Source organism: Bradysia coprophila (genome assembly GCF_014529535.1).
Source record: "Bradysia coprophila strain Holo2 chromosome IV unlocalized genomic scaffold, BU_Bcop_v1 contig_5, whole genome shotgun sequence".
NCBI lineage: Eukaryota > Metazoa > Arthropoda > Insecta > Diptera > Sciaridae > Bradysia > Bradysia coprophila.
In genome coordinates this window covers 6,986,246-7,012,907 of record NW_023503374.1, presented here as the reverse complement: position 1 = coordinate 7,012,907, position 26,662 = coordinate 6,986,246, and the positions used below count along the sequence as shown (strand labels likewise).

Here is a 26,662-nt window from a genome sequence, read left to right as displayed (position 1 = left end):
CCACAAAATTTTTTTGATTTTAATCCGTACCGTCGGTGACCGTGGTGCATAGCCCATTATGTCTGCAGAGAGAGTGGTGGACAACTTGTTCTGGTTGTACAATTGCACAAAAATTCGGTACCATAATTGCAAGGGAAGCGGGACGCTAAAGTTTAAAAAACGTGATTTTCAAACAGTCATAGAGGCGTACATACTTGAGGGATGAAACTAATAAATAGTTCTAGCAGTAGAGTAACATTTCCTCTATTAATGACAAAAAAATTTTTTTTGGAGACCGTCTACGTAGAGGCTGACTGTAGCTCAAAGTTTTCCCCTCATATTAGATAAAGTTTGCGAGTTTCAGAGGCACCCGAAGCACCTAAAACACACTTATTAATTTAAAAAAAATTAAAATGGTTTATTCTGAAATGCAGGAAGTCTCAGCTGTCCATCGAAACCACACTTGCAATGACTCATGTCAACAGTGCCGATATGTTGCGTGAATAAGTGAAACCTCTCCTTCTACGACGAAATTTTGTGCTGGCTAATTCAGTTTCAAATTCTTTCGTTACCGAGAGAATTTTGTGCATCATATGTCTATTCCAAGGTTATTTGAGTTGTCAAAACGTCATCCATGGACGACATAGCCGACCAATATTTTTCGGCTTCGTCCCGGACCATCGAAATTTCACACGTAACCTTGACTTTTCACTTTCCTTTCCAACTTATGTAAGTACGTTTCTACAAAATTCTTCAAAAATATCGAAATCTCAATTGATTCACAAATATTAGAACCAGCCATAGGGATCGGCGTTTCAACTGTTAAAAATGAGTCTGAAAATTGTCAAATTGTTACGTGCTGAAATCAACAACCTAAGTATTAAAACTGCTGCAGATTACAGCTAAAACCGTCCAACTTCTTTTGTGTTTTTGTTACCGAATTTTTAGGGTAGAAGATCGATTCAAATTATGTGCCATGGTCTTTTGATTTGATCTAGTAACTTTCTAGGGACTGATTTTGTCGCAACTGTGACCTTGTAATTCTATAATTAATTTAAAAAAATGTTTGCGCCGAACATTGGTAATTTACTGACTTCGTAAATGCTCTTATCAATTGCCAAAAGAAAACGTTAATGAGGCTAGACGCAAATGATTGAGTAGATTCGCATATATACATAACCAAATATCATTTTCATTTCGCTATCGATTTTCCGTTTCTTTTTTTATTTATACGTACGCAAAATGGCCTTTCTCCGTAAAAAAAACCATCTACATTTAGAAATCATTTCTACAAACTGCTTGCCTGTTTAACCTTACGTGTTTTTATAACGTCGTCTTCCTATAGCAGCACATTATATAGGTGAATGTATCACCAGTATATCATCCAAAATTATTCTACGTGGTTGTTTCTCTAACAAAACTAGAGCTGACTGATGTATTACCCTTTCTTACACAATAAAAAAATCCATTCAACAAATTCAGTTTTATATTATGTTGTTCCTGTTTCATCTGTATAATGGTGGCAATGGTGGTAGTTTCGTTGAAGATTGATGGTGCATTCTGTGGAAAAAAGTTGTTTATTAGAACAATCAAAAGTCTCTGCAAACAACACAAGTTTTTTCTTGCAAAAAAGTTGTCGTTTCACCAGAAAAAAGACTAAAAACTTTTCGTGTAAAATAATTTTTTCGTTGAGCCGTATTGTGATAATGCAAATGAGATCTATTCCTTTCACTAACTGAGTTATTTGCCAATTTTTTGTCACCTCAACTTTATTGATTTCGATATTTTATTCATGTCTCTTGTAAATTAATCGGAAAAAAGTCAATCAATTTGCATTTTATGCTAAAAAGCACTTTTGACATCCGTTCCTCGATTCAGACAACGATTCATCATCTCTTTATGTTTGAATATACTTGTGATGTTTATGTGTCTCGTCTCTTTTCGATGTTAAACAGGCTATAACGAATCATCATATAGGAATAGAGATTGCTCAATACAACTGTACGATTGTATAATAGTGCCGATAATAGATTAAGAAGTCAGCGGATGGAGGTTTAGTTCATTAGAGAGCTAATAGAATACTGACAGTTTATAATATCCTTCACAAAGTAACATCACATCACATTAAATGGAGACTAATTTTGGATTATCATTTAACTTGATGACGTCAGTACGAAGAGAAGTTTCACCCCTGGGAACTATTTGACCTGGATAAGTTTGTCATGTTGATATCATTGTGATTGTCCTGAAGAGAGGTTGCGCTATTTGTTTAGATTAGATTAGTTCGTTTAGTAAGTGTTTATTTCGTAGGTGGAAGTTCAAGGTATAATGTTTATAAAAGTTAAGAATCAAGCGAGTCGAACGAGTAATGCGAGAACAAGTTACTTCCTCTATTACTCCTGATCTTACTGAATTTTAACTAGAAAGAAACAGAATTAATCCGATCTCCCTCGTCATAAAATTGTCCCAGTGCCACTTTTTCAATTATCTTCAACTAGAACTTGATAAAATACTCATTTTCACAAATTCCTTTATTGATATGTACCTGCTATCGCATATCTTGTTTATACAAATTGAAAATGAGCAGAAAGCGAGGGAAAATAAAAGATTTAGATATATTTTCGAATGTAAGTAGATCATATTAAGGGCCATTTGAAATGCCATCCACTTCAAGAAATGTGATACACGTTAAGATTGAATGAACGAAACATTTAACGAAACTTAAGTGAGGTCAGAGGTGAGCCGGTTCAAACCAAACCGAAATCTTCAATTTTCCAGTAAACAATTGGAAATGAAGCTACTCTCGTCAAAATTGATTGATTATAAACTAAGCGAAAATAAGTAAATGGAGCAATCGTAAACGAACTGTGTCAGAAAGCATGTTCAATAAGAACAAGTAAGATTTTATTGAGCGCGCAGCGCGAAGCGCTGCGCTCTTAATACATGACTTTACAACAATCTAAAAAACGATGCCCGAAGGGCATCGTCGTTTTTAAAAATCTAAAAAGTAGGTAGGAGTGTTTTTTAGGTTGGAGAGATGGGAAAAAGTCGAGTTCGGACCTAGGTTAGGACTGAGGCCGTACCTCGGACCTAATGATATTATCATTGATTTCGGTAGTGCTTTTGATGCTGATTCAGGAAATGTGGGTCAAAAGTTTTTTTTATGTGTCGCTTGGCCGCTAGGTGGCTTCAAAGTCGGAATTTTTGAAAGTTAAAATAGCTGTCATTTCGCGTAAAATCAATGGATTGGCGTGATAGTTGCGTCGTAAGGGTTTTTGAGGTCGGCGCTTCCAATAGAACACATTTGAGAGCCGCCAGAAGCCTGTGAGCTGCCGCAAATAGCAAAAGACTGCTTTTTCTGACAGTTTTTCTCGATTTTCTCCAAAATTTGTCGATGGATGCCACTGGAAATACCTATCGATTGATGTGCATATCAAAAAAATCGTCGGAAGCGTTTTTGAGAAATGTCGAAAAATGTGCCAAAACATAGCAACAACTTCGACGTTGGTACGGCGACAAGATGGCGTCGTAGAGTTTTGGTTTCTTTGGAGAAAAGGTTCACACAAGAAAGTTGAGGGGGGTCCCAGAACAAATTTTTGATGGCCGAGGTCAGTAGACCGATTTGAGATTTTAAGTCACTCGATGTTCCAAGAGTCTCAATGTGCGGCACCAAAATTTCATTTTACAGTAGAGATCTTTATGTCACTTGGATTTTTTATACAACAATAAATATCATCATAACGCATCGATTCTAAGACAAAAATCTATTTCCCAAAGTTTGGACCGTCAATCTAATCTAATGTAAACAGTTGATGCTGGATCATTTTCCTAAAAGAATTCGAAAATTTCAATCAGTGCATCTTTCGATGCATGTTTATGAATTAAATTACCTGCTTAAAGATAAAGCCCATCAATTCCACAACATTTCGTCATCAAACACTAAATATTTTATATTAAAATATTTGAGTTTTGATTCCAACTCTTACTTACAGAATTCCATTAATACAACGAACCATTTTGTAAACATCAACAATGTTTTTCATTTCGCTTTCTCAATACGTCAAAATGGCAGTACTGAACGTACTAGATCAAGACGTGTAACAAATCGTTTGTTTTTTGTGAGCGCTAAAATTCGAAAAAGTTTATAAGTTCACATGCAACGGGATACTGATTGATTGCTTCACTGTTTTGCCATTCAATACGTTTAAGTTGACGTACACAAAATTAAAATTTCTAATTTTTAAATCTAATGTAAAAAACATCAAATTTTTACGGTAATTTGCTGTACATCGATTACATGGGATCGCTATGACGATTGCAAATTGTTTGACACCATCTATTTTACTACACTTTCAATATTTTTAAAAAGAAATATTTGCTTTGGTTCAACTGAATTCATCCTTTTACGAATTGTTATAGGAAAACAGTTTTGCCTTTAAAAATTTGGAACAAATAGATGGTTTCGTGAATTGATCTAAATTTTAAATAATCTTTTGCGACGTTCGAACGGATCTTAAATAAATGGCCACGTTACCCCGTTACATGGCGAAGGAATCGCATCGGCTATTAGTGTAAAACTTCTTGAACCAATTTTCCGAAGATTAAGAATTTTCAGTCAATTTTTTAAAAGAAAGAATCATGGCCTTCGTGTGTCCATTTTCTCTTTCATTTTCAATCTTCAACGGAGTCACTATGTAAAACGTCGTTAATGGTTAGGACTCTAAATTATGGAGCGGTTATCCAAAGAAAGAAACGGTGGGTGACACACTAGATCTAATGATAATTATTGCTGATTTCAATACAAATAATTTACCTACCGAGATGATTAGCGTCGCCGTGATGATGGATTGAATTTTATTTTTATGTAAAATCGCCAAAGGTCCTACCCAAAAGTAGATTATAAGTATTGAAGGATTAATTTAAACAGATTATGCAAACTGTAGTTTCTGCACTGGGTCAGTAATGCAAGAGTGTCTGCATTAAAGTTTTTCACAAACGATTTATCTAACTCATGAAGAAAACCTAGGATGATGGTTAAGCAGCTTTAGCTGCTTAAGATGTGCCTCCTTTTGAGGTTACAACTTTGTTTGGATCATCAGCAGCGAATGAGATATATAAGAGACTAGTGATTTAATACAATTCGCATAAAATCGCTCCATTTACTTATTTTGGCTCAGTTTATAATCAAATCAATCAATTTTCACGATTTCCAATTGTTTACGGGAAAATTGAAGTTTTCGGTTTGGTTTGAACCGAACCGAAATACTCAGTTTGGTCCAAACCGAACCGAATGTTTTGGTTCGGTTTGAATCGAACCGAAAATTCCGGTTTTTCGGATAACCGCATCTTGAAGATGATCTACACACTGTAAAATCTCAACATTGCTAAGCCGAGACACACAATGACTAGAAGTAAATCAGTCCGAACGAAGCTGTATGATTAGTTCACAATTTTGTCTTCGTCAATTTTCTCCTTCATCTGCAAATTCCTAAAGTACACCTCCTAAGCCACCATTTCTGTCCGAATACACCTAATTTCAATAGATTTAATAAGCTTTTAATAGTGAATCCCTTTTACAAATTATTGAATCTATTACTTCTAATGTTTAAATATTTGCATTCTGTTTGATAAAAATCTTTTACTTCATTTGTTTTAACACTTTTTTTGTATATAGGAGAACACAAGCCAAAGCTAATCGATTATTTTTGGCACTGTTGTCGATAATAGATGTCTAGTCATTTCTAAGATCGTTACCATTTTGATTTTGTTTTATTAACATTTCACTAAATAAAAAATCGAAAATTGTCGCGTGCTATAGTTGATGATGATATCATGAAAACTTTGCTTTTTTGTGTGTGTACTTCTTTTCATTGTAAAACCTTGACCTCAACCTCAGCTAACAATTTAATTAACAGTAAATGATGATAAAATCACACAATTGTTCAAACGAAATATTCTCGGGAATATTCTCATGCTAAACATTCATGAAACTATAACTGAAAGTTTTGCTGGCTGTAAGAATGCAAAAATTATTTTGTAGACATAAGAACCCGTCCGTTGCATTGCATTTTATGTACGTACGTAAACACAATGTTTTCTATTTTTAGGTCACAATATTTCGTTAAAGAAAAACATTTATTGTCTCTGTCATTTTATTTTTACATTGCAATTCAACGGACGGACATATGTACGCTGTTCAATCCTCATACATTATAATGGTGGCTGTACTACTTGAATTCTTGTTGTTTATGATAAATATGAAACCACAGACATGTATGTATGCGGTACACGAATGTGGTATGTAAAGATGTAAAAGAGGAAAGTGTATCCCAAGAAGTCAATTAATGTCGATTCATCTGAATGTGATTAGCTGTAGTGCATTAAGACATTTTTTGTTTGCTTGAATACAAAGCTCATCGATGTTAAATCAAATGGAGAAAATGTACAATGGGATTACGGTTGACTGAAAGTTGAGTGTTGAAATGATTGAACAGAGACAATAGAGTCGTTATATGGTGGCTTTGATATAAAAATATGTTTTAGGGACGGCGGGTATCATTAACTCCGAATAAGTTTGTCTTATTAAATGTTCAAATTTCATCGAAATTTTGTCACTATACCGAGAGAAAAAAAGTAAACGTTAGTCGTAACAAACATTTTCTTTTCTCACCTTTGATTCCACTAAATGGGTTAATGAATGGATTTAAATACAACAATTAACGACCATTCCAAAATAATTTATTTTTCTTGGCTTTGTTGTTTCTTTTAATCATTATCGTACCTACCGCTAGGCAATGTCTACCTTCCAAGCTAACTTACACAATGTCATTTATGTGTTCGCTCAATATAAGCGGTATGGTCTTTCGTAAACGCACATGTTCTCTTCGCACGTTCGTGTGAAAAATAAATATGCGGTCATTGGGCGTTGTTTTGGTGCGCTCTATCATACACAATGAAAATATACGGAAAGAATGAAATAATTTGTCGTCTGTTGAATGTAATTGTATGGAAATGGTTTTATTAGAGTTAATATCGCGGTTGTTAGCAGATATTTCGGCTTTTTGTTTACTAAAAAGCTCGTCAAGGAAAATCTTTTTTTTTCTTTCTTTGTGTATTGGTTGGGGAAATGGAAGCGCGCAAGTATTGAGAATTTGTATTAATAGAATTGTGACAAATAGATTTGAAAAGTTTACTCGAAGTCACAAGGGAATATATAGAGCGCGGGGGTATATAAACACATCGAGAAAAAAATGCTTTGGGGAGCCGTGAATAGTTTTGGCACTTTTTATTGTTGTTTGCATGCCAATAAATTGGGATTTCGAGAAAATTTTATGGCGTGTTGTTGATCAAGGTAGATTTTTATTACTTCTGCTACTTTTACTAAGTAGCGGTAGCTAATACATGGAATTTATGTCTTGTCTCTCTATGCATGGTCTCTTCGAGAGTCCAGACCTGTGAAGAGTAATCATCACTCAATACATATGATTCCTCCATGGATATACTTCCTCCTCTGCTTTGATTCGTCCAGAGTAACTCCAGAACTAGTTTCTTGTAGAAATTCACGTCGTCACTACTAAGAACCATTACAAAATGGTTGATTACTTACTCTCTTGCTCAATGCGGACATGGCAATATTTTTTTTCTTCCTGGCAATCGAGTCAAAAGTTCACGGTAACCAAAAAATTAGTACCCGGTCCATACATTTTACGAAGGTTTTTTCAGCGAAGACTCGACTTCCAAATCCCAGGACATCTCATTGTTTCCATGCCCAGTTCCATGGTGCGAATTTTCGGACAGTGTAACGAAATGATTCTTTTGACGAACCTTCGAACCTAATATATCGCATTCTTCTCGAGTCTTCGAGATTTATTACAGTCAATCTGTGATAAAATAGGAAAAATTAATTTCGATTGATCGCTTTATTATTAGGTCAGATGCGGCAACATAGAAAACACTCTTATCCAATTCTAATATTTTTCTGTGCCAACAATAGACTATCTGCAAGCTGCAGTGTTTGAATGTTTTTTTATAGTTTCTAATATTCAACTGGAAAAAGTTGAATGAATTTAATTTTAGTGCTCCAAATAGTTTAGCCTGCTGCCCGATAAACGAAAAGTGCACACGAAAGTCTCATTTCCCATTGAAAATTCGTTCAAAAATGTTGCACAGCGTTAATACAATTGCTTGAATAAAGAAAGAAAAGTTCGAGAGAAAAGTTTCGAAAACGTAATGTAAATATAGGATGGGCAATCAATAAACCATCAACACTTACGACTGAAAATAACATACAGCTGTATTCAGCTGAGAAAACTTTTAAAAATGGGTCGACCATGTTGCAACTAGTTACATTTTTCTATTCAAGAGTTGTTGAAGCATCTTCTAATACAAAAATCGATTGCCAGAATTTTTTTTTCGTTTAAAATGCTATTTAATGGGCGAATGCAATGGCCTAAAGAGCATAATATATTGAATTTCACCAATTTTTAACAACGAAAAAAAGTAATAACCAAATTGCCTGCAGCACATTCAAACAGCAAGACCTCATATACCAATAACGTAGCACATACATTTATAAACGTGCACTGGTGAAAGTTTTATTTACCTATGGCACATTACTTTAGCTTTTTCGGTCTCGATTTTATGTTTTCTTTGCTTCAATAAAAAGCGTTAAATAAAAGTGGTCAATAGTCTTGAACTTGACCAAAATCAATCACAGCGCAGATTTTATATCGTACAAAAAAAAAAAACATTTATTAAGTCCAGCATCAATCATACACATTTTAGTGATGATTGAAATGTTTATCGTACCATAGAATGTGTACCGGTGATTGAATAAGACGTTCAAAATTTTTACGAATCATTTTCATGAATGATATCTGAGTTTTGTTAATCAATTACCTCGTCTAATTACGCTGTTAATTTGTATGGTTACATCGCCACATTTCGTTTTTAATTGGTCGACAAAATTATTTTCATTGCTAATTGATGGTGGGGTTTCTTTTAATGTCAATGCGCTTAGCACACTTTTTTTTTTAACTCGAACTGTAATTACAACGTCAGGTGAATAGCACCTTACAATGTAAAGGTATGTCTGAATGAATTACCCAGTGATTTGTGAGACAACATAGGAATTATCTTCCATTCGTGGCATGGAATATACGTGGAAGGTAGAACTTATCTCTGCGACATCGGTTGTATAAACACAAAGTTATCTCAAATGACCTCAAGAATCGCAAACTACGATTCTTAATTCAATATTCCAAAATCAAACAATGAAGGACAGATGGAAGTACCTCGAATTACCTTAAAAAAAATGATTATCAGACGTCCCACACGTCCCATACCTTTTATATCGATTAGAGATGAGATTTATGAATAATTGATCCTTGTAAAGTTAGAAATGGTTTGATACTAACTGGATTATTAGCAATCGTAGAATCCAATTCAACATTGGGTACAAACGTTGCAAAAGAAACGGAAATGTTGAATTACGAATTTTCTTGTTTGACTGAGCATAGGCACGTGGGTCTGTTTATGTCAAAATTTCAATCTTTTAAGAACTCCTTGCTGACTCTTCCAAGAGTTGAGGTCTTGATTCCTGTAAATCGCCGACTAATTCACTGACAAAAAAGAAATGCAAATCTTACATGTAGCAGGTCACTTTGTCTCCAGGTAATCTACAATAGCTGTCACAGCTGTAGTGTCTCATCCAAATAACGCAGTCAGTGTTTTTTATTTGCGTTTTTTACAGTCTCCGAAAACCAATTCTTTCATCAATGAAGAATTTTTTGATGTTTTGTTGAAGAATCATTTCTCGTTCTGCTAATTCCTCGCCTTCTTGTGCTATTTTTATATTATGACATCGTCGATTTGTTATCTAAATTAATTCACTTCTAGGTGTACATACCATGTTGCATTGTTCCACAAAAAAAACTTATTCAAAATCCTTCATCTGCACTTCCACAAACCAATTTACTTTTCGTTAAATTATCTGTCAATTTCCTATTTACCAAAACATTAAGTAATAATTTTGTAAATATAACTCATTGAAATACATTTATCCACTTATGAAGCTATACACCTTATATATATGCACAATGCCAGGCCTCAACCATATGTCCGCCGTCCATAACATTAACTTTTATGAAATTATTAAATAAGAAAAAAAATGTTTTTAACATGAACCTGTGGGTGTGTTCGTTGCTCATATTTTAATTTAAAAACGCAGAAATAAATATTTTCGTCGGAGAAACTTTGCTTTTGCTATTTACATTTATCAGACACGATCAGATTATTCTTTGAATTTTGTCGTTACTTTTGTACACTATAATACAAACTCGGTACCTACCATCACATCACAAGTGTTTCGCGATCACTGATGATGTTTAGTCGGTCGGTATACATCTATCTATATATGTTTACGTACTCGTCGGTTTGCTGAAAATTGTTTACGATGTTAATTCTTAAGTTAAACGCAAAAATGTTTGCCCAACATTTTTGCTATTTTATTAATTCTTTTGTAGATCGACCGTGAATACGATTTTTCTCTTATGTTGCGTTTCAATGATTGATGATGTGGATGGAACAGTATACACACTAATGTTAATTATATTTGTTATTACCATGTTCAGTTTTCGTAAATTACAGAAGTTCAACCATTTTTTTTACCTAATTGTGGAAGATTGTTAACCTTGAAACGATGAGCTTTATATAACAGAGGAAAGAATTCTTGACCGACGAGAGTACAGCTCGAACAGATTAAATGATCTCAATATATAAACTCCACTGCGTTCACCAAGCCACAACTAATCGATTCGTTACGATTTAATTCCTGAACAATTGTACTCGACTGCGTCTCTGTAAAACAACCGTGATGATAATTTCAAAAGTCTACCTACTGATGCATTCGGTTCCAATAAAAAGCAATTAATCCGATGGTATTCGTTTTGATCTGGTTTCGATTATGCTATGAAATGTCTGTATGATTCGGGCGATTTTGTGCAGTAAAGAATTATTGCCTATACACGTCGCGCTAATGAAGACGGACTATAAATCGTCAGATTGATCTTTAGAAACTTTCTAATTTATTTCTTTTTACTTACTCTTTTAATGATAGGATGAAACTATATCCAATAACTTAAAGAGGTAGCTGCTGATGATACTACGGCCTAGGGGTCTTCCAGTCTTAACCATTTTCTTAATTGCCAATTCAACCACTAATACCACTCAAACACAAAATTCTCATCGTCACTTGTAATTCACAGGTACTGTAATTAATACCTTTGTTACCTCTTCAGTAGCGGATAGCAAAATGATTAATGTGAGAGATGATCGAGAATGTATGATATATAGTATAACGATTTCAGTAGGTGATAATAAGTCTTCGAACTGAGTAAAGTGAATAGTGAAACGAACATCATGTTTAATCGTTGGCGTATAATGCTTAGCACTTCTCTATAATCAAGTAGATAATTTACGGCGATATAATTTATAGCGACATGTAACGAGTGACAAAACCTCTTCGGCTTAATTGAGGTAGATTGCACAGGGAGATATGTAGTGTCTTTGACTTTAAGTAATGAACATGAGTGATGTTCAGGAAGTTTTAAACGTTTTCTAGGTTTGAAAATCTAAGTTCAATGAATACTTCATGGTGAATCAATTTATCAGTAACGTTTAACAAATGCGAAGAAGCTTTAACGACAATATTTTTGCATGATTTTTCCCATAAATGCTCTCTCACGGTTGCGAAGACCTGATCGTTAATAAATAGAATTATCCAATCTAGTACTTCATTTGATCTAAATATATTCAAGAGATGTTACTTCATTAGTTTTAACAAACTTTTTACTTTAAAACCGAACACTTGGTTGTGCTCAATTATTGTTTTGTCGTATCTGTTGATAACAAATTATATTTGCTTCAAACACAGATTTATTTAGAAAATGTTCCCTAAAAAACCTTGTAAAATCGCCTTGACCATCAAACCATCACAACCATTCATTCCTTTTGATGTACTCATTCAAAAAATACTTTCCATCATGAACTAATAGTCAAAAGTCAATTTCTTTTCACTCGGATTCATTACCATTGCCTGATTAATGAAATTTAATAACAAAACAGATCACGCACGGTTCAAATTCTCAGACCTTTTTCGGATATTGAATCGACCATAAATTTCATTTATCTCATATACCTGCTCTCGTGCCGTGCGCTGAATCAACATTTTGACTTCGCATGCTTTAACTGACGGCTTCGTATCTAACAGAAAACTGTAGCTTTCCGATTAATCTTTTTCTTTGCAAATAATAATACGTTCACATCGTGGTTCATATATTCTGAGATATTCCATCAATACGATTCATCATTTCTTACAAACCTCTTGCAGCTATAGCTCTAGAAAACCATCCATCCATGGAAAAATCATCGATGCAAATTTTTATTTTTATCTTAATAACAATTTCATTCAGATAAAATTTTTTTCTCTTCATATCATGAAAACGGCTGTAATTAAATCACTCACATAACAACAACCATCTTACAGCGAACTGAAAAACTTCTCTTTTCTTCGTTTAATATTACACTGATGGTTGTATGGCTGTGCAGCATTCTGAATAAAATGTAAAAATTTAAGATTCATCTCTTGGCTTATGTTTATATAAGTACGTTAATAAGTTAAACTGTTACATTCCACAATAATATAATAGTTTTAGCCACAATACTGTAACGTATAATAGTCAATCAAGTCTCTATACTCCATTTGAAAATAATAATAAAAAGAAAAAAATAATTTATTTCGATTACAATTCAAGTACACAAGTTCGTATTTTAAAGTTTTTATTTTCCTTTACTATAAATTCATATACGATTCTCTTGTTCGTTATATTAAATATACTCAATTCCAATCCAACCATATACTTTGAAGACAGATTAACCAACCTTCTCAAGTGTATGCACGACCGTTTTTTCAGATAATATTGCTGAGTGTTGTTTAACATTAGTATGTATCTGCACTCCTAACCAGATAGTTGGAGGTAAAATAGCGCGCGCCATACGATTTAAATACGAAAAAAAACCTACCAATCGGTCGGTTATAACAACATAGAGTCGAAGCTTTGAGCAATCTATTTGAAAAACAGTTTGTAAAATATTGACTTTCCGTGTCTTTCCATTATAGGGAAATTCGATTGAAAGTGAAATTTGTTTTTTTTTCGGTTAAACTTGATTTATGTGAATTGTGTTGCAGTTCAAACAGAATTAACTTTTTCAACTGTCTCTGGGATTACAGTGCAAAGTAAATTGTAAGACTACAAATTACTTGGAAAGGGAAAAGTGTTTTTCAAAAATCAAGTGGTGTGAAATTTCTTACTGGTTATTGACCTGCAATGGCAAATGCTACGGTTATACCAGCAAAATTTATGTAAAACGACTTCAACGCGTGTTCTTCGTAATAAATTTTGTGTTCCGAAAGGTTACAGTTCACGTTGAAAATGATATGCTGCGTTAATGTTGTATTTTAAGTAAATGAGAGAGTTGCCCCGTTCTTAATGAACTAACAAAAATTGAATTAAATTCAAAATAGAATTCAAAACGAAAAATCAAATCTCGTTTTTGAAACGCATAGTGCATTATAGTGTTTGGAAATTATAAATGAGTTGATTCGGATAACCTTAAAATAAATTTAAATTATACGACGCCTACGATCATGTATCTGTTGGAAACGTATTTCAATTTTAATCAGGTTTAATGTGCGACTGCGTTAATTAACTGATCAAATTAAAACTAAACTTTTTTTTTCACTCGTTTCTTATTTACGTGTCCGACCAAAATATTGTGAAATCTAACGTCTTTCAATAATTACATAAAATCCTATCTTTGATCTAAAACGAACGTTCTTCAATTAGCTCTAATTTCTGTGCGGCACGAATAGATTCATACATTCAGATTTAATCACTCCAGTTAGATCAAAGCCAAGCAAAAAATGGGTCACCGTACAGCAGTTTACATACGAGCATATCTTGCGTATTACCTTAATGTCTGACAATTATTTATATTTCTTATGTATCAAGTAAATTGCAAGTAATTTTTGAGATAATGCGTTTTTTAGAAATAATAAATGACATGCTGCGAGTATGCTTGACATTGTCAATTACTTGAGATTACGAGGTGATAAAAAGAGTTTGCTTCGCAAATATTTGCATCCTTCACCGAAGTACTAGAAGAGAAAGTGACGGATCTCATATCATTACCTTTGAAAAACACGAAAGCACGGTCTCGCTGGAATATTTTTTGTGTGAGACTACAGATCCCTTGGCGAGCTACCTATTTCTGGGAGACTTAGTATTTTTCTAAGAAAAATCTAACTTGACAAGAACAAAACATTTGTGTCGAGTTAGATCCTCTTACCAAGTGTCCCAAGTTGACAGTTCAGCGAATTGCCCTATAACCGACACTTTGAACACGTACAGAGAGACAGTACAGTGCTTTTTATGTTTGCCATCGGAAAATGCGAAAATCTGGTTCTGTTTTTAGCAAGCCCGAAAATAAAACATTTTCTGGCCACAAGTATGAAAAACTCGTTATGGCAACCCTTGCATTCGGCTCGAAATGAACCAAAGAATTGATTTTCTTCTAGTGACGTCAACAGGTATAAGCTCACTCAATGATAATTGAATACAAAAACCAACAAAGAATTTCATGAAAATTCCTTGTCTTTTTCGTCTCAAATTATTGAGCTTACTGTGTACGTTGCGTTGCACGCACGAATCTCAATTCATGATTTCATATTTTTCCATAATTTATTCTTTTTCGCTGTTTTTTTGCATAAAACATTCAAAAATTCCATTCGTTCTTGCTGTATGTACCGGTAAGGTCTGAATAATAAAACTATTCAAATAAATCCGACTTTTTTCCTATAAATTCTGCCATATGCTCAAGCTCAAGCATTATCTCAAAATCCAATTACCTCCACTTAACTCGAAACACCATTATACATTATCTAGTGGTATGATGTAACACATTTGCTTAGACATTTGAATTTTAGCTGAATAAATATTCTTCACTGAATAATAATCTGGCAGGCATATTTTTGCCATTTTTTGCGAAACAAAACTTCACATTTTAACTTGAGAATCTAATAGATATGAGTGTGTAATGAACGTTGGAAGTTATGCGGTTATAAATCCAATTTATTGCACTGTACTTGAAATGTACAAAAGAGGAAATCAATACAGTAATAATAATTCAACAAAATTCAATGATTTAGCCAGGCGTCTTATAGCGTTCAGGGAAGACGTACGTCGTACATGAATTCCGCGTTTTAAACTTTTATTGAAGATAAAGGACCGAAAATATTCAAATTATTTGTGAATAATGCGAAATGAACTGCGAGACAAGAAGTTATTTCCATCGAAATTGTTTTGAATGAAATGTTTTACGACAACGGTGATAGTTTTTTGATGTAAAAAAGCCATTCGTTTTTTCTTCTTGTGTATTCATCAAAGCGAAAATAAAACTGACCAAAATATGGTTTTAAATTCGGTTTTGAGCATTGGCAGTATACCAAATTTGGGATGGAGTATGAAAACAGTCTATGAAATGCCGACAGTGGCAGTTAACAATACTCATCAAGTAAGATTATCATTTTTTATGTTTTTTTATGTTGGTAAGCAACTGTGAAACGATTTTTTTTTCACTTGTAAAATCCAAATAATTTATAATTCGCCGTATCGACCATATGGTCGGTTGACATTATTTGAAGGAAAAAAATGTTTGTGGCTTTGTACACAAATTCAATTTTATTAATGAAATATTTCTGCAGAATTTCCATATTGGTTTCGCGATATTAATATTGTATTATTCGTCAGCCCAGATGGAATACGAAATTATCTCTGCAAAAAGTAATTAATCGATTCGTTTTCGTTACAGTCGTTGAAGTCGTTTGTTTTACTATATTTTACAAACAGAAATCGTATCAGAATCAGTAAATCTAGTACTTCTTCTGTTAAAGTAAGGCCTTGTGCTTGATACAAAATCTTTTACTTCAATTGTTTTGCGAAACATGTTGTTATAATAAGAGAACACTAGCCAGACCTCAACACTTTTTTGTTGTCGTAGTTGTTGATAACACATGGGTAACCGCTTTATTAATGGCCTTAATTGTGAAGAACCAATTGGAATTCGATTAACGAAAAAGAAAGTCAAAAGAACAAAAATTCCAGTTTCTGAGCTCGATGGTATGCTAATTTCATGGTCATTCGAGTAAGAACATTTATTAAATAATAAAGTGAAACGAACCTGTTTACGAATTTCATATGACAGTCCCGAGAGTTGCAAAAAATAAAAAGAAGACACAAAGCGAATAGGATGTCTGGCTTAAATTACCCATTTATTATTGGATTGGGTTATACGGTTAAGTTTTCAGTCATATCTGTAATCGACAGTACGACTAAAATAAGCGATGATCTGTTTGTGGTTTTATACAGTAAATCATTTTGCATCAAACAATAAACCAAATTCTTAGCATAAATGAAGATGTGCATGCTCTCCGTCTCTGAAAGGTTGAGAAATCATTGACTACTCTTAAGACAAATTATCGTCTCCTGTCTTTTTTTATATTCTGTCCCTGGTACACTAAACATAAATGTTTTTTTTTCTTAAATCGACTCCATAAATAGATAGAACATTAAAACGAATACCAGAGCCTAACTTCCGGTATTTAAAGATCGAATCAATTACAGAGTAAATCAAAAACGAAATTCTGTATATACAACATTTTTCATCACCTAATCAGACTCGGAATGTTACTTCACATTTTAAAAACATAATCTCGAATGTATCTGAGTGAGAAATTAGAATCAATTTTACAAATTGATAATTGATATTTTTAACGAGCATTCTAAGTGTTATTTGCACGTTGTAATGCTTATGATTATGAATTTCTCGTTCAATAAATTAGTGAAAGCCTAATTACATAAATTTTATAACTGAAAAGTGTTAAAATTGTGGTAATTCTAAAAACAGACAGCATCTGTGAGGTTCTGACTGGTTGTGCTAAAAAACACTAAACCGTCAAACTGAAACCAAAGTTAAATTTAAACAAAACTCTTAATGCGAGTGAGGCTATTTCCGTTTCATCTTTTTTGATTGCATGGAAGAAAATTGTACATTTCGTTAGTCATCATCTGAAGTGGAATATAATTTCCATTTGGAATGAAACGACTGTGCTGTATTCGGTAAATAAGAAAATTATTTAGAAATAAATTTTACTCCGTCAATTTAGGTACAATTTGCCATTTCTTTACTCGAGTGCAGGTTAATTGGAGGTTAAGCTGAGTAATTTATTTAGCTCGTAGTATAGTCAATAACGAATGTATTGCGTGGTTGATCGTTGAATATATTACGTTGGTTTTCTTTTTTTATTGAAACACTTAGGGATTTAGTGTCAATCATTTAAAACTCAATCCATTTTGATTAAGGATTCTGTGACACTCTATTCTCATTATCGTATGAATGGTATATTATATGCAGGTTAAGGTTGAGGCATGTCATTAATTTTTATTAATTTAATGAAATTTTGTGAATTAAATCAATACCAATTAAGATCGGTGCATATATTTAAGCGCAAATGAAATTTAAATTTCGGTTTATTGTTTTCCATTCCAGATCACACGTAAAAGTAAAAGGTTCATAAGATAAATATACACAATGAAAACACCACATTCGTTTCTTATTTTAAATTTTACTGTAGGCATACCAGTTTCAAATTCATTTGTCTAAAAAAAGGTGAAAATTCCACAATAACTGCAGTGGTGTTCGCTTACAAAAACTCACAAACATCTTAGAGTGCTACCGACTAACAAAAATATTATTTTTCCGTTGAATGCTGAGTGTTGCAACAGCGACCAACAATGTATGTTTTATATGAGCACCTGGTTGTTGTGTGCGTGGGTGCATCGTATAGATTTTTAAATTCTCATCTCTTCATAGAGTAAATTTTTTTTATGAATGAACTAGGCCACACCGCGACGCAATAGCACCACAAACAACGTACATCCAGCAAACATAAACCATATGTGTGTTTGCATTATAATATGTCATAAATATTCACGATTAAGGCGACGGTTATTATAATGAAAATGACATAACTTTATATTGCTCAGCTAAACGACTTCTTGTGTGCTTCAGATAAAAGCAGCATTAGGAAAAACAAAACAGATTAGTGTTATTGTGTGTCGAACATGTGTGGTAAATGATGGGATTCCTGATTTAGAGGAATGAAAAAACTGAATTATTAAAATTGACTTTTTTATAACTGAAATTCATATCTAATTGGTCGATTTAGTAAAAGATTATTTGAGCGTTAAATAGTGAACATTTTCGCAGCGTCAAAGTTAACGATCAAAAAGTGGTTGACCATGAGAACTTGTTAAGTGATTTTTTTTCACGCTCATTAGATGTTTGCAGATGAAGATGCGAAAAAAAGTCAATATTGGAATTTATGTCTGTTGTCATAAACCTGACTGCGAAGATGTTTTCAGATTTTGCTATTCAACAAAATCTAATAAAAAAAAAATTGGAATTAATTTCATAGAAACGAGAATTCCGAAATGAGGCTAGTGATTTCAAGAAATTATCATTTTCGAATCAAAATCAAATTAAGTGGAAATTCAATTCACGTTTTTTTTAATGATAGTAGTCTGTCCCCAAGTTTATCTCGACGATTTGGAGAAGTTTGATAAGAATAGTATGTTCGTTTCGATTGGGTGCGATAGGTGTAGTTTCGTGATACTTTATGCTTTCGAGTCAATGAACTTTCGTATATTATATTTGTGGAACATGAAAGTTTTATCTTTTTAATTATTTCTTTTGAGGTCTATTTATGTATTTACGTATCAAAGTACACTTTTAATGTGCCGTGGCAGTGCAGTGTCTCTTTAATTGCAGTAAATGTAAATTTCATGTTGTCTGATTAAGATTTTTCGAAATTAATTCCATTTTATAATCTTAAAACTAAGTGAAATACATGATATTACTGTGTCAACCTTGCGAAGTCGCGAGGCTTGTCACAGTGTAATTAATAAGTAAATCTACTACTGCTCTTGTTTAAAACATTTGATCCAAAATCTGCTACTTCATCTTTTTAAACTTAAACTTGGCTATAAAATGGAAACACTGCTAGGGTTCATCTTTTATTTTCTATCGTTGTCGTGTGCATCTGTTATGAATCCTCATGTTGAATGCTCGCGTTTTAAATTATTTGCCAAATTTCCAAATGTTTTCCTATTTTTTTCAATTTTTTCAATTTTTCTCAATTTTTTCAAATTTTCTCAATTTTTTCAATTTTTCTCAATTTTTCCAATTTTTCTCAATTTTTTCTATTTTCTCAAAAAATTTTATCAAAATTAGTGCCTGCTAATTAGTGATAACGTTTTCTTCGCCAGTTCAATTTTCAATATTTTTTCTGAATCAGAGCGTCAGGTAATAACTAACTGGAATAATTCGTGCAGGCGTGCAGAGGTTGCTTTCGATAGATCGTACACTGACAAAAAAGTTTCGAAAAACTCATCTGAAGCAGGGAACTTTGTCTCCAGGTAATCTATATTATCTGTCGCAGCTGTATTTTTTGTATGGGGCGCTACGTCTGTGGCAGCTATTGTAGATTACCTGGAGACAAAGTTACCTGCAACAGCTGAGTTTTTCGAAACTTTTTTGTCAGTGTAACTCTCACGGAAATGGTTGTTATATAAACTGTTGCAATTGAACTGTTCCTATTGAAAATAATTGCTAAGCGCAAACAGTTCAACATCTCTACTGTTTACTACTGCTATCGCTACTAAATAAGTTCTTCATGCAATGTGATTAAACCATAAAAAATGGAAACGAAGAGATTGGACTCTTGTAATTCTAACACTTTCTTGTAGTCAAAGAAAATTTATGAAAACTAATTTGAATAATTAATCACGTATAAGTCCGATGGATGTTCGAATGCATCGTAACGTAACGAATGTATTTTGTCAAACTTTAGCAAAGAAGATGCTGCTGAAAGTGACAATTAGATTTTCGCTATTTAGCAGTTATTTTAAGTGTTTGCGGTGCTACGCACAGCCTATATGTTTTAGATATTTTTTAAATTTATTTTCAGAAGAAATGTGCGTTGTAGAAGATTGTGCGTTTGTTTTGAAATCTTTGCTGGAAAGCACTTTTCAATAATAATTACTGGGTACGAGCATTTCAAATATCTCCACCAAAGAAAATAAATAAATCGCCGGAATGTTACACGCATGGAATACGTAAAACACTTAGAATTTCGAAAAAAGAATTTTCGGAAAACAAATTTTATGTTAATCCCAGAGTGAGCACCATGCAATCAATCAACCGCATAGAGAAAAAATTTCTTTTCAACATTAATCAAATTAAAAAATTTCTTGCATATTTACTTTTTCCTTTCATTGCCGTCACCGTTCAACAATTTTCTTTCTGCGTCCGAATGAAATCAACGACACATTACTTTTTAAAACGAAATCATGTGTATGGCTGTCCAGTTGACTCTCAAAGAGTTAACATAGAAACAGTCAAGTACCTTCAAATGAGCCTAGCCTCACTTCATTGTTTAGTTTACTGTTCGTAAAGACATAATGACTCCATTTACATTTGTATAATTCATGTTTTACAAATAAACACAACATTGTGTATTGCTTGCCGGTTAACCAATTTTACACAAATAAATAAACAACAAAAAACATTTATCTCTTGCAGGCACGACAGCGAGCTTCAGTCAAATGGATCTTATCGAAAGCATTCAACAATCGTGTGCCCGATAATCTTAAAGAACCATTTTATCGTGATCACGAAGGCCAGGAACATTTGAAACCGCAAATTGTTGTCGGCTTAGGAAATGCATCGCTCTACTGCCAAACACTATCGAATCTGTATTCGGATCCAAATTACCAAAGTCTTAATCACTGGTCAATATTGCAAACACTTACGAGGAAAGGTGTTCCGCTTGGCGAAGCAACCGAGCAGCCGCTGACTGAGACGGTGTTAATTCAAACGAATCCATTAAGAATTGTACGTGCTGTGTTGAATTTACCATTTTTTTACGATTTTTTTGATTTCTCAAACAATTTATAAATCTGATTCGGTCTTTCCATTCTACGTAGAATGCCCATATGTCTGTGATAGAAGCGCTTATGATTTTATACGCGAAAGAAGTGGCTGCCAGCGAACGTGTGTCTTCAGCAATTGGACGGTAATTAATTTCGTTTTGATTCAAATTTTGCGTTCTTACCGGACCGGATGGAGGAAATGAATTAATTTCAATTTCATTAAAAAAAACTTTTTACAGAATATCGGGCGGTGCATTACCGAAAGACAGTCAGCATCATGAGTCATCGTTGCTCTATTGGGTTTCGCATGCATGTGCCGCATTAAAAAAGCGTATTGACCAGGAAATCGAATCTGGAGCGACGGATGAAAATGTAGGTTTTGGGCAAATTCTCTTTGCTATCTCTTTGAATCATTCGTAAATTTATCTTCCTCAGGGTGTACGTCTTCAATCGCCGGATGTTCCACCTGTGCGTGATTATCGTGATTTGTGCGATGGTGTTTGTCTAGCATTCTTAATTGCATATTATTGCCCCAAAGTTGTTCCTTGGACTACAGTTAGAGTTAATTATTTGCCAACCGTGGAGGTAATTCGTTCGATTCGTTTTTACACTCAATAACCCAATAACAATTAATTCGTTCAATAGGATTCCATTTACAATGTACTACTAGTTAGTAATTTTTCTCAAAAACATTTGCCATATTCAGTGTTTCATATGACCCCGCAAGACATCACATACATGAGAGGGTAAGTTGATTTTTGGAATTGTCTTTTAAATTTTGATTTTATGAATGCCCGGCCATAAATCTGCTACTTCTTTTGTTTATGGTATCGTCGAGTGTGTGAAAAGAATTCTTTGACTTCGTTAGTTTGAATTTGCAATATAAGCGAACGCAAGGCAAGACATGTATGACTGTAGGTTCAATGGAATGCTAAGTTCGAGTACTTTACGAGCGTATATTGTTTCGGAACAATTTCATGTTAGATGTAAAAAACATGGCAAAAAAATTGAAAAATTTAAAAATTTTGGTCAAGCTTGAATGAGGTTTTAGACATTATTAATGATAACTACTATTCGGTTTTACATAAGATTAAGGGTGGTTTCTTTACGAGAGTACCCTTGTGACCAGTTAGTTATTATAGCTCAGAACATTAGTGCTCAAATCGTCAACTTACAACTATTGGAGCTCAATGAAGAAGTATCTTTTTTAAATTTTTAAGATTGCAGTACACACTACGGTGGGCTACACCTAGTAACCTACACCTAGCTTTATAGACAAATAATCGTCATCATTAGTAATTCATTTACGACTTGCAAATAAATTGAAAGAAGCTTTTTTGAACAGAACAGCACAAGGATTTGATCATTAGTAATATCTCGCACCTCATCAAAATTTTCAACCAAATTCCCAAAAGACATACGGTTTCTCTTATTGCCCCATGACATTCCGGGCTTCACGTATCCCGATTAATTTATATGAATGTTCTCACCACAGATCATTTACGTACTAATGACCTTCTGCAGTATGAGTACAGTCAAGTCTTCCTAATCCCCAACGACATAAATTAGATATTCGCTGAAAGTACAGTTCCGATTCTCTGTTTGTACATTTGTTCTTCTAAATTCTGACGAGAAAAAAGTTTCACAAAGATGTGAGAAATCGATCGCTATTTAAAATGTGTGTCACTCATCAATATTCAGCGTGGATTATGTGACAATATACGATGACAATACTATACGCCGTGTATTGTGTAATGAGTAAACACAACGTCTTTTTTTCTAGAATAAATATTTTGAAATGAATTTCAAGTCAAAATAATATGTTTCACACGGCCTATCGGTCACACAGTCACATACACATTTTCTTCTAATTTATTTTGACTTAATTTTTTGTTTAATTTTCTATTCTTTCCTTTCTCATTATCAGGTCTATGAAGCAAAATCTCGTAGTGCTGTTAGCAGATTTTTTTAATTTATTCGAAATTCATCCAACAAAGTGTGTTTGTTATCCCGGGATGGACCAATCGACAGGTAAATATAAATCTTTCGTTTTTAGAGGCATTTCCTAAAAATACTCTTACATTTATACTCAAAATATTCAACTTAGACGTGAAAACGTGTAATTATTTTCATAATTTATAAAATAATCGAAATATGGTGATGGTTATGATGACACGAATAAGAACGACCGTTTAGGTTTATAATTTCCGATTTTATGAAAAAAAGCTGTAATTGTACTGAGCCTTAAGAATTCTTTATTTTTAGTTTGCTTTTAACTTAAGTTGACCGATTATTATATTGAATGTTTGGTGTATGGAGTACAGTACTTTATTTCGTTAAAATTTGTATTTCTATTTTGTTTTCATTACAAAAGGAAACATGACTATGCTATTTTCATCTTGGTGTCTATTTCGAATAATCTAAACGAATTTTTGTTGATGAAATTGACTTGTACACACGTTTATATATACATTGACTCCGATTCGTTAATGAATAATTTTAATTTTCGGTTTTTGTTATTTTCGTTTCTTTTTTTTCATTTCCAAATCAAACAAACCAGAAAAAAGAAAAGAAATTTTATTTAATTATGAAGAAGACCTAGCAATATTGTGTGTAACATAAATCGTTTTTAAGATCTTCCAAGTGATATTGGGAATGATAATGTTTCAGGTGAGTTTCTGGTGACATTATCACTATAGTAGTCTTTTGCGCTTCATTATCGACATATCAAAAATATAATATTACTCTCGTCACAAACGTAATATTGGTGTGCTTGTGGATATTCTTATCATTTGTATCGGTTGTTCTGAATCATCCCTGACTTTTAGAAAATTATTGATGATCGGCACATCGATAGAAATCATTCAATAAATTCATTGGCAATTTTAACAGACCGATGGTGCATATAATTTCCTTCATATTATTACACTAACCAATACGAACTGAATGTCTAGCCCATCACATCGTATAAAATCCAAATTGGTATTAAAATGAAGGCTACGTCAGCCGATCTTTTTTTTATATGTAAAGCGAGACCGGCTCTGAATGCATTTACCCTAATTTTAGAATGAAATTTCGATGGAAAGGGCTGTCGTAGCCGACAATTTTAATTTCTAAAGTTTGAGCCTTCTGGGAAAACTGTATCTTCAAATTACATTCTTCATCTAGCTCCTGCACCAATGGCTTCATTTTCACACCAATTTGGATTTTCTACAGTGTATGACGGCTGAGGTACAAGCCTCGTTAGAGCTAACCTCCTTTTTATCAGGCTTCGAACCGTGTTCTTTTGAGGAAAGTATGTCTATCACTCGGTCCACATCATAGACGAGCAATAATTGCACCATTTCCATTTTAAATTAAAAACATTTTTATGCTCCCATTCGTTTCCGCAAATTTTTCTCAGTTTTCGATAAAATTACATTTGTTTTACAGTCCATAAGCACACTTCTTACAACCGAAATTCGCTTAAAATTCACAGCATTTTTGATTCTTTCATCCGAATAGTTAGTCCCAATTTTACCTACTCCAATGAGAATTCATCTCACGTTTATGTCTCCACTGTTTTAGAGGGCATTTCGCATAATCATCACGTTCATAAATTCAATATTTCGCTACAAAAATCATGTTTCTATTTCGTAGAATAGGCAAAGCATTATTACGACGAGATTGCGTGTAGCATTGACTGCGCGATAACATTACTTTTATTTATTCGTTCATTTTTAAGTCGTCACAATTTTTTAAACTTAAATTTACGTTACAACCAAATTGAAAACGAAGACGAAAATAAATTTACCAAAAAAAACCAAACCCAAACCTCAGATTCAGACAAAAATAATGGCACAAATGAGCACGGCATAGCACATCGAAGGGGTCTGACCTGTCAACCGGTCACACCGATACCAGATCTAAGAAGTGGTTTAGATTCGCCGACACAATTGCCATCAACTAAACCACCATTTCAAGGTTTATATCGATTTTTCAAATTTGTCATTTTTTTATTATTACAAGTGAAAGAAATAGAATTGTTTGTGAAACAAAAAAAAGATGCTTCGTCATAATTGCTCGTTTTTTGAATTCAGATTTTTTTTTGTTTATTTTTTTCTATTCCATTTTGTTAGTTTGTTTTTACAATTGAGAAGATTTTTGGATTAAAAATCAGTTCATTTCCTTCATTAACTTTTCTTCTTTTTTTTGTTTTCTTGTGTGGTTTCATTGATGAATATTGGTTGATTGTGAAATTATCTGTTCTTACACTAACACAAATTATTTGTTGAAACAAAATTTGAAATCATCTCTGGCTTGGACAGTTACACGGAAACACTTCACATCACTAGAAAAATGTCTGAGTAAAACACAATGTGACTTGTCATCAAAATTCGATTTTCTTTTATTAATTGGAAAGTTTAGCGGATATTTTGCATAAAGTAGAAGGCATTTACACCACAATTAAGTTGATAGATTGCTGGTTTTACAATTTATTTACTTTTTACTTTTATTGATAATGACAATCGTTAGTGCCAAGATGAGTTATGCGAAATCATTTGAAGTAAAGAAATCGAGTGAGAAATAACTGGACATAATCGTGTCCACTACTTATTCATATTCGCACACTAATCTGTCAATATTTTTCTGTAGATTGTCCCATGTCCCAACCATTTACCCAATAATTTTCCACTTGTTCGTATTACCTGCTCCACAAGCAGTAAACACATATTTCCTTCCTGCCAAAACTTTCCGTTCCCCATGATAGTACAGCTTTCTGATAAATTTTTCTGTGGAATCTAAAGAATTGGAGTAGTACATTTATCAGGGTGGGATGATCCATGATCAACTACGGATATTGAAACACAGATCTCTTGATCCTTTGATAGAAACATCCCGAATGTATAATCATTTTAGACTGATGTTTGTAAGCGCACATACCAGTTAAAGTGGAAATTAAAGGTGGTGCTTTTAGAAAGAACTGGAGAGAGAGAGAGAGAGGGGGTGTGATGTATCTAAAATTGACCTGATTCGATGGATTTAAATTTTTTTTTAATTGAATCATTTTTTTCTGAGCATCATGATACTTGAGCATGAACAACGTCGGATCTTGCTCATTACTGATATGTGCCTTGCATATTTTCACTCTTTAACAAATTTAAGTGGAATAATAGAACAGTTCTAGATTGCGTCTGTTTTATTATTTGGAAGTTATTCCCTGATGTGCGTTGAAGTCCTATAAAAGTAACGAAGATCGCTTTAGAATACCAGATTTTTATTTTAGATTTTTTTTTGCTTCTCAGTCTCTTGATTTCGTTGATCTAAGTATCTTTTTTTAAAGATATATGCAAACCTCTGTCGATACGATCACGTGATCACGTGATCACGATTAGCACCCAAATATGCTGAGTTAATTACCCAGACCCGGTTTCTCCACTGTCATTTCTAGAGCTAGTGCTCCAAAACTCATGTAAACTGTACCACTACTTGGACACAGAACAAATACAACCGATTCCACGACCTGATCTGAGAACGTCACCCGAATCGGCTTTGGTCGACGTACAAAGTGAAGAAGATGGTAGGATGAAATATTT

At 33.4% G+C, this 26,662-nt stretch overlaps 1 protein-coding gene across 9 annotated transcripts in view; it reads left to right on the top strand.

The window, feature by feature from the left end:
• Positions 1-26,662, top strand: part of LOC119071871 (patronin) — a 53,168-nt gene that overhangs the window by 2,993 nt on the left and 23,513 nt on the right. For 7 of the 9 annotated variants that reach the window (XM_037176938.1, XM_037176942.1, XM_037176941.1 and 4 more), the window contains exons 2-8: positions 20,737-21,048; positions 21,141-21,229; positions 21,326-21,458; positions 21,522-21,671; positions 21,732-21,832; positions 23,014-23,117; positions 24,906-25,049. In XM_037176938.1, the coding sequence (XP_037032833.1) occupies positions 20,737-21,048; positions 21,141-21,229; positions 21,326-21,458; positions 21,522-21,671; positions 21,732-21,832; positions 23,014-23,117; positions 24,906-25,049 (1,033 nt within the window). The remainder of the gene's footprint in view (positions 1-20,736; positions 21,049-21,140; positions 21,230-21,325; positions 21,459-21,521; positions 21,672-21,731; positions 21,833-23,013; positions 23,118-24,905; positions 25,050-26,662) is intronic. The other 2 variants (XM_037176935.1, XM_037176937.1) reach the window with 1 other exon arrangement.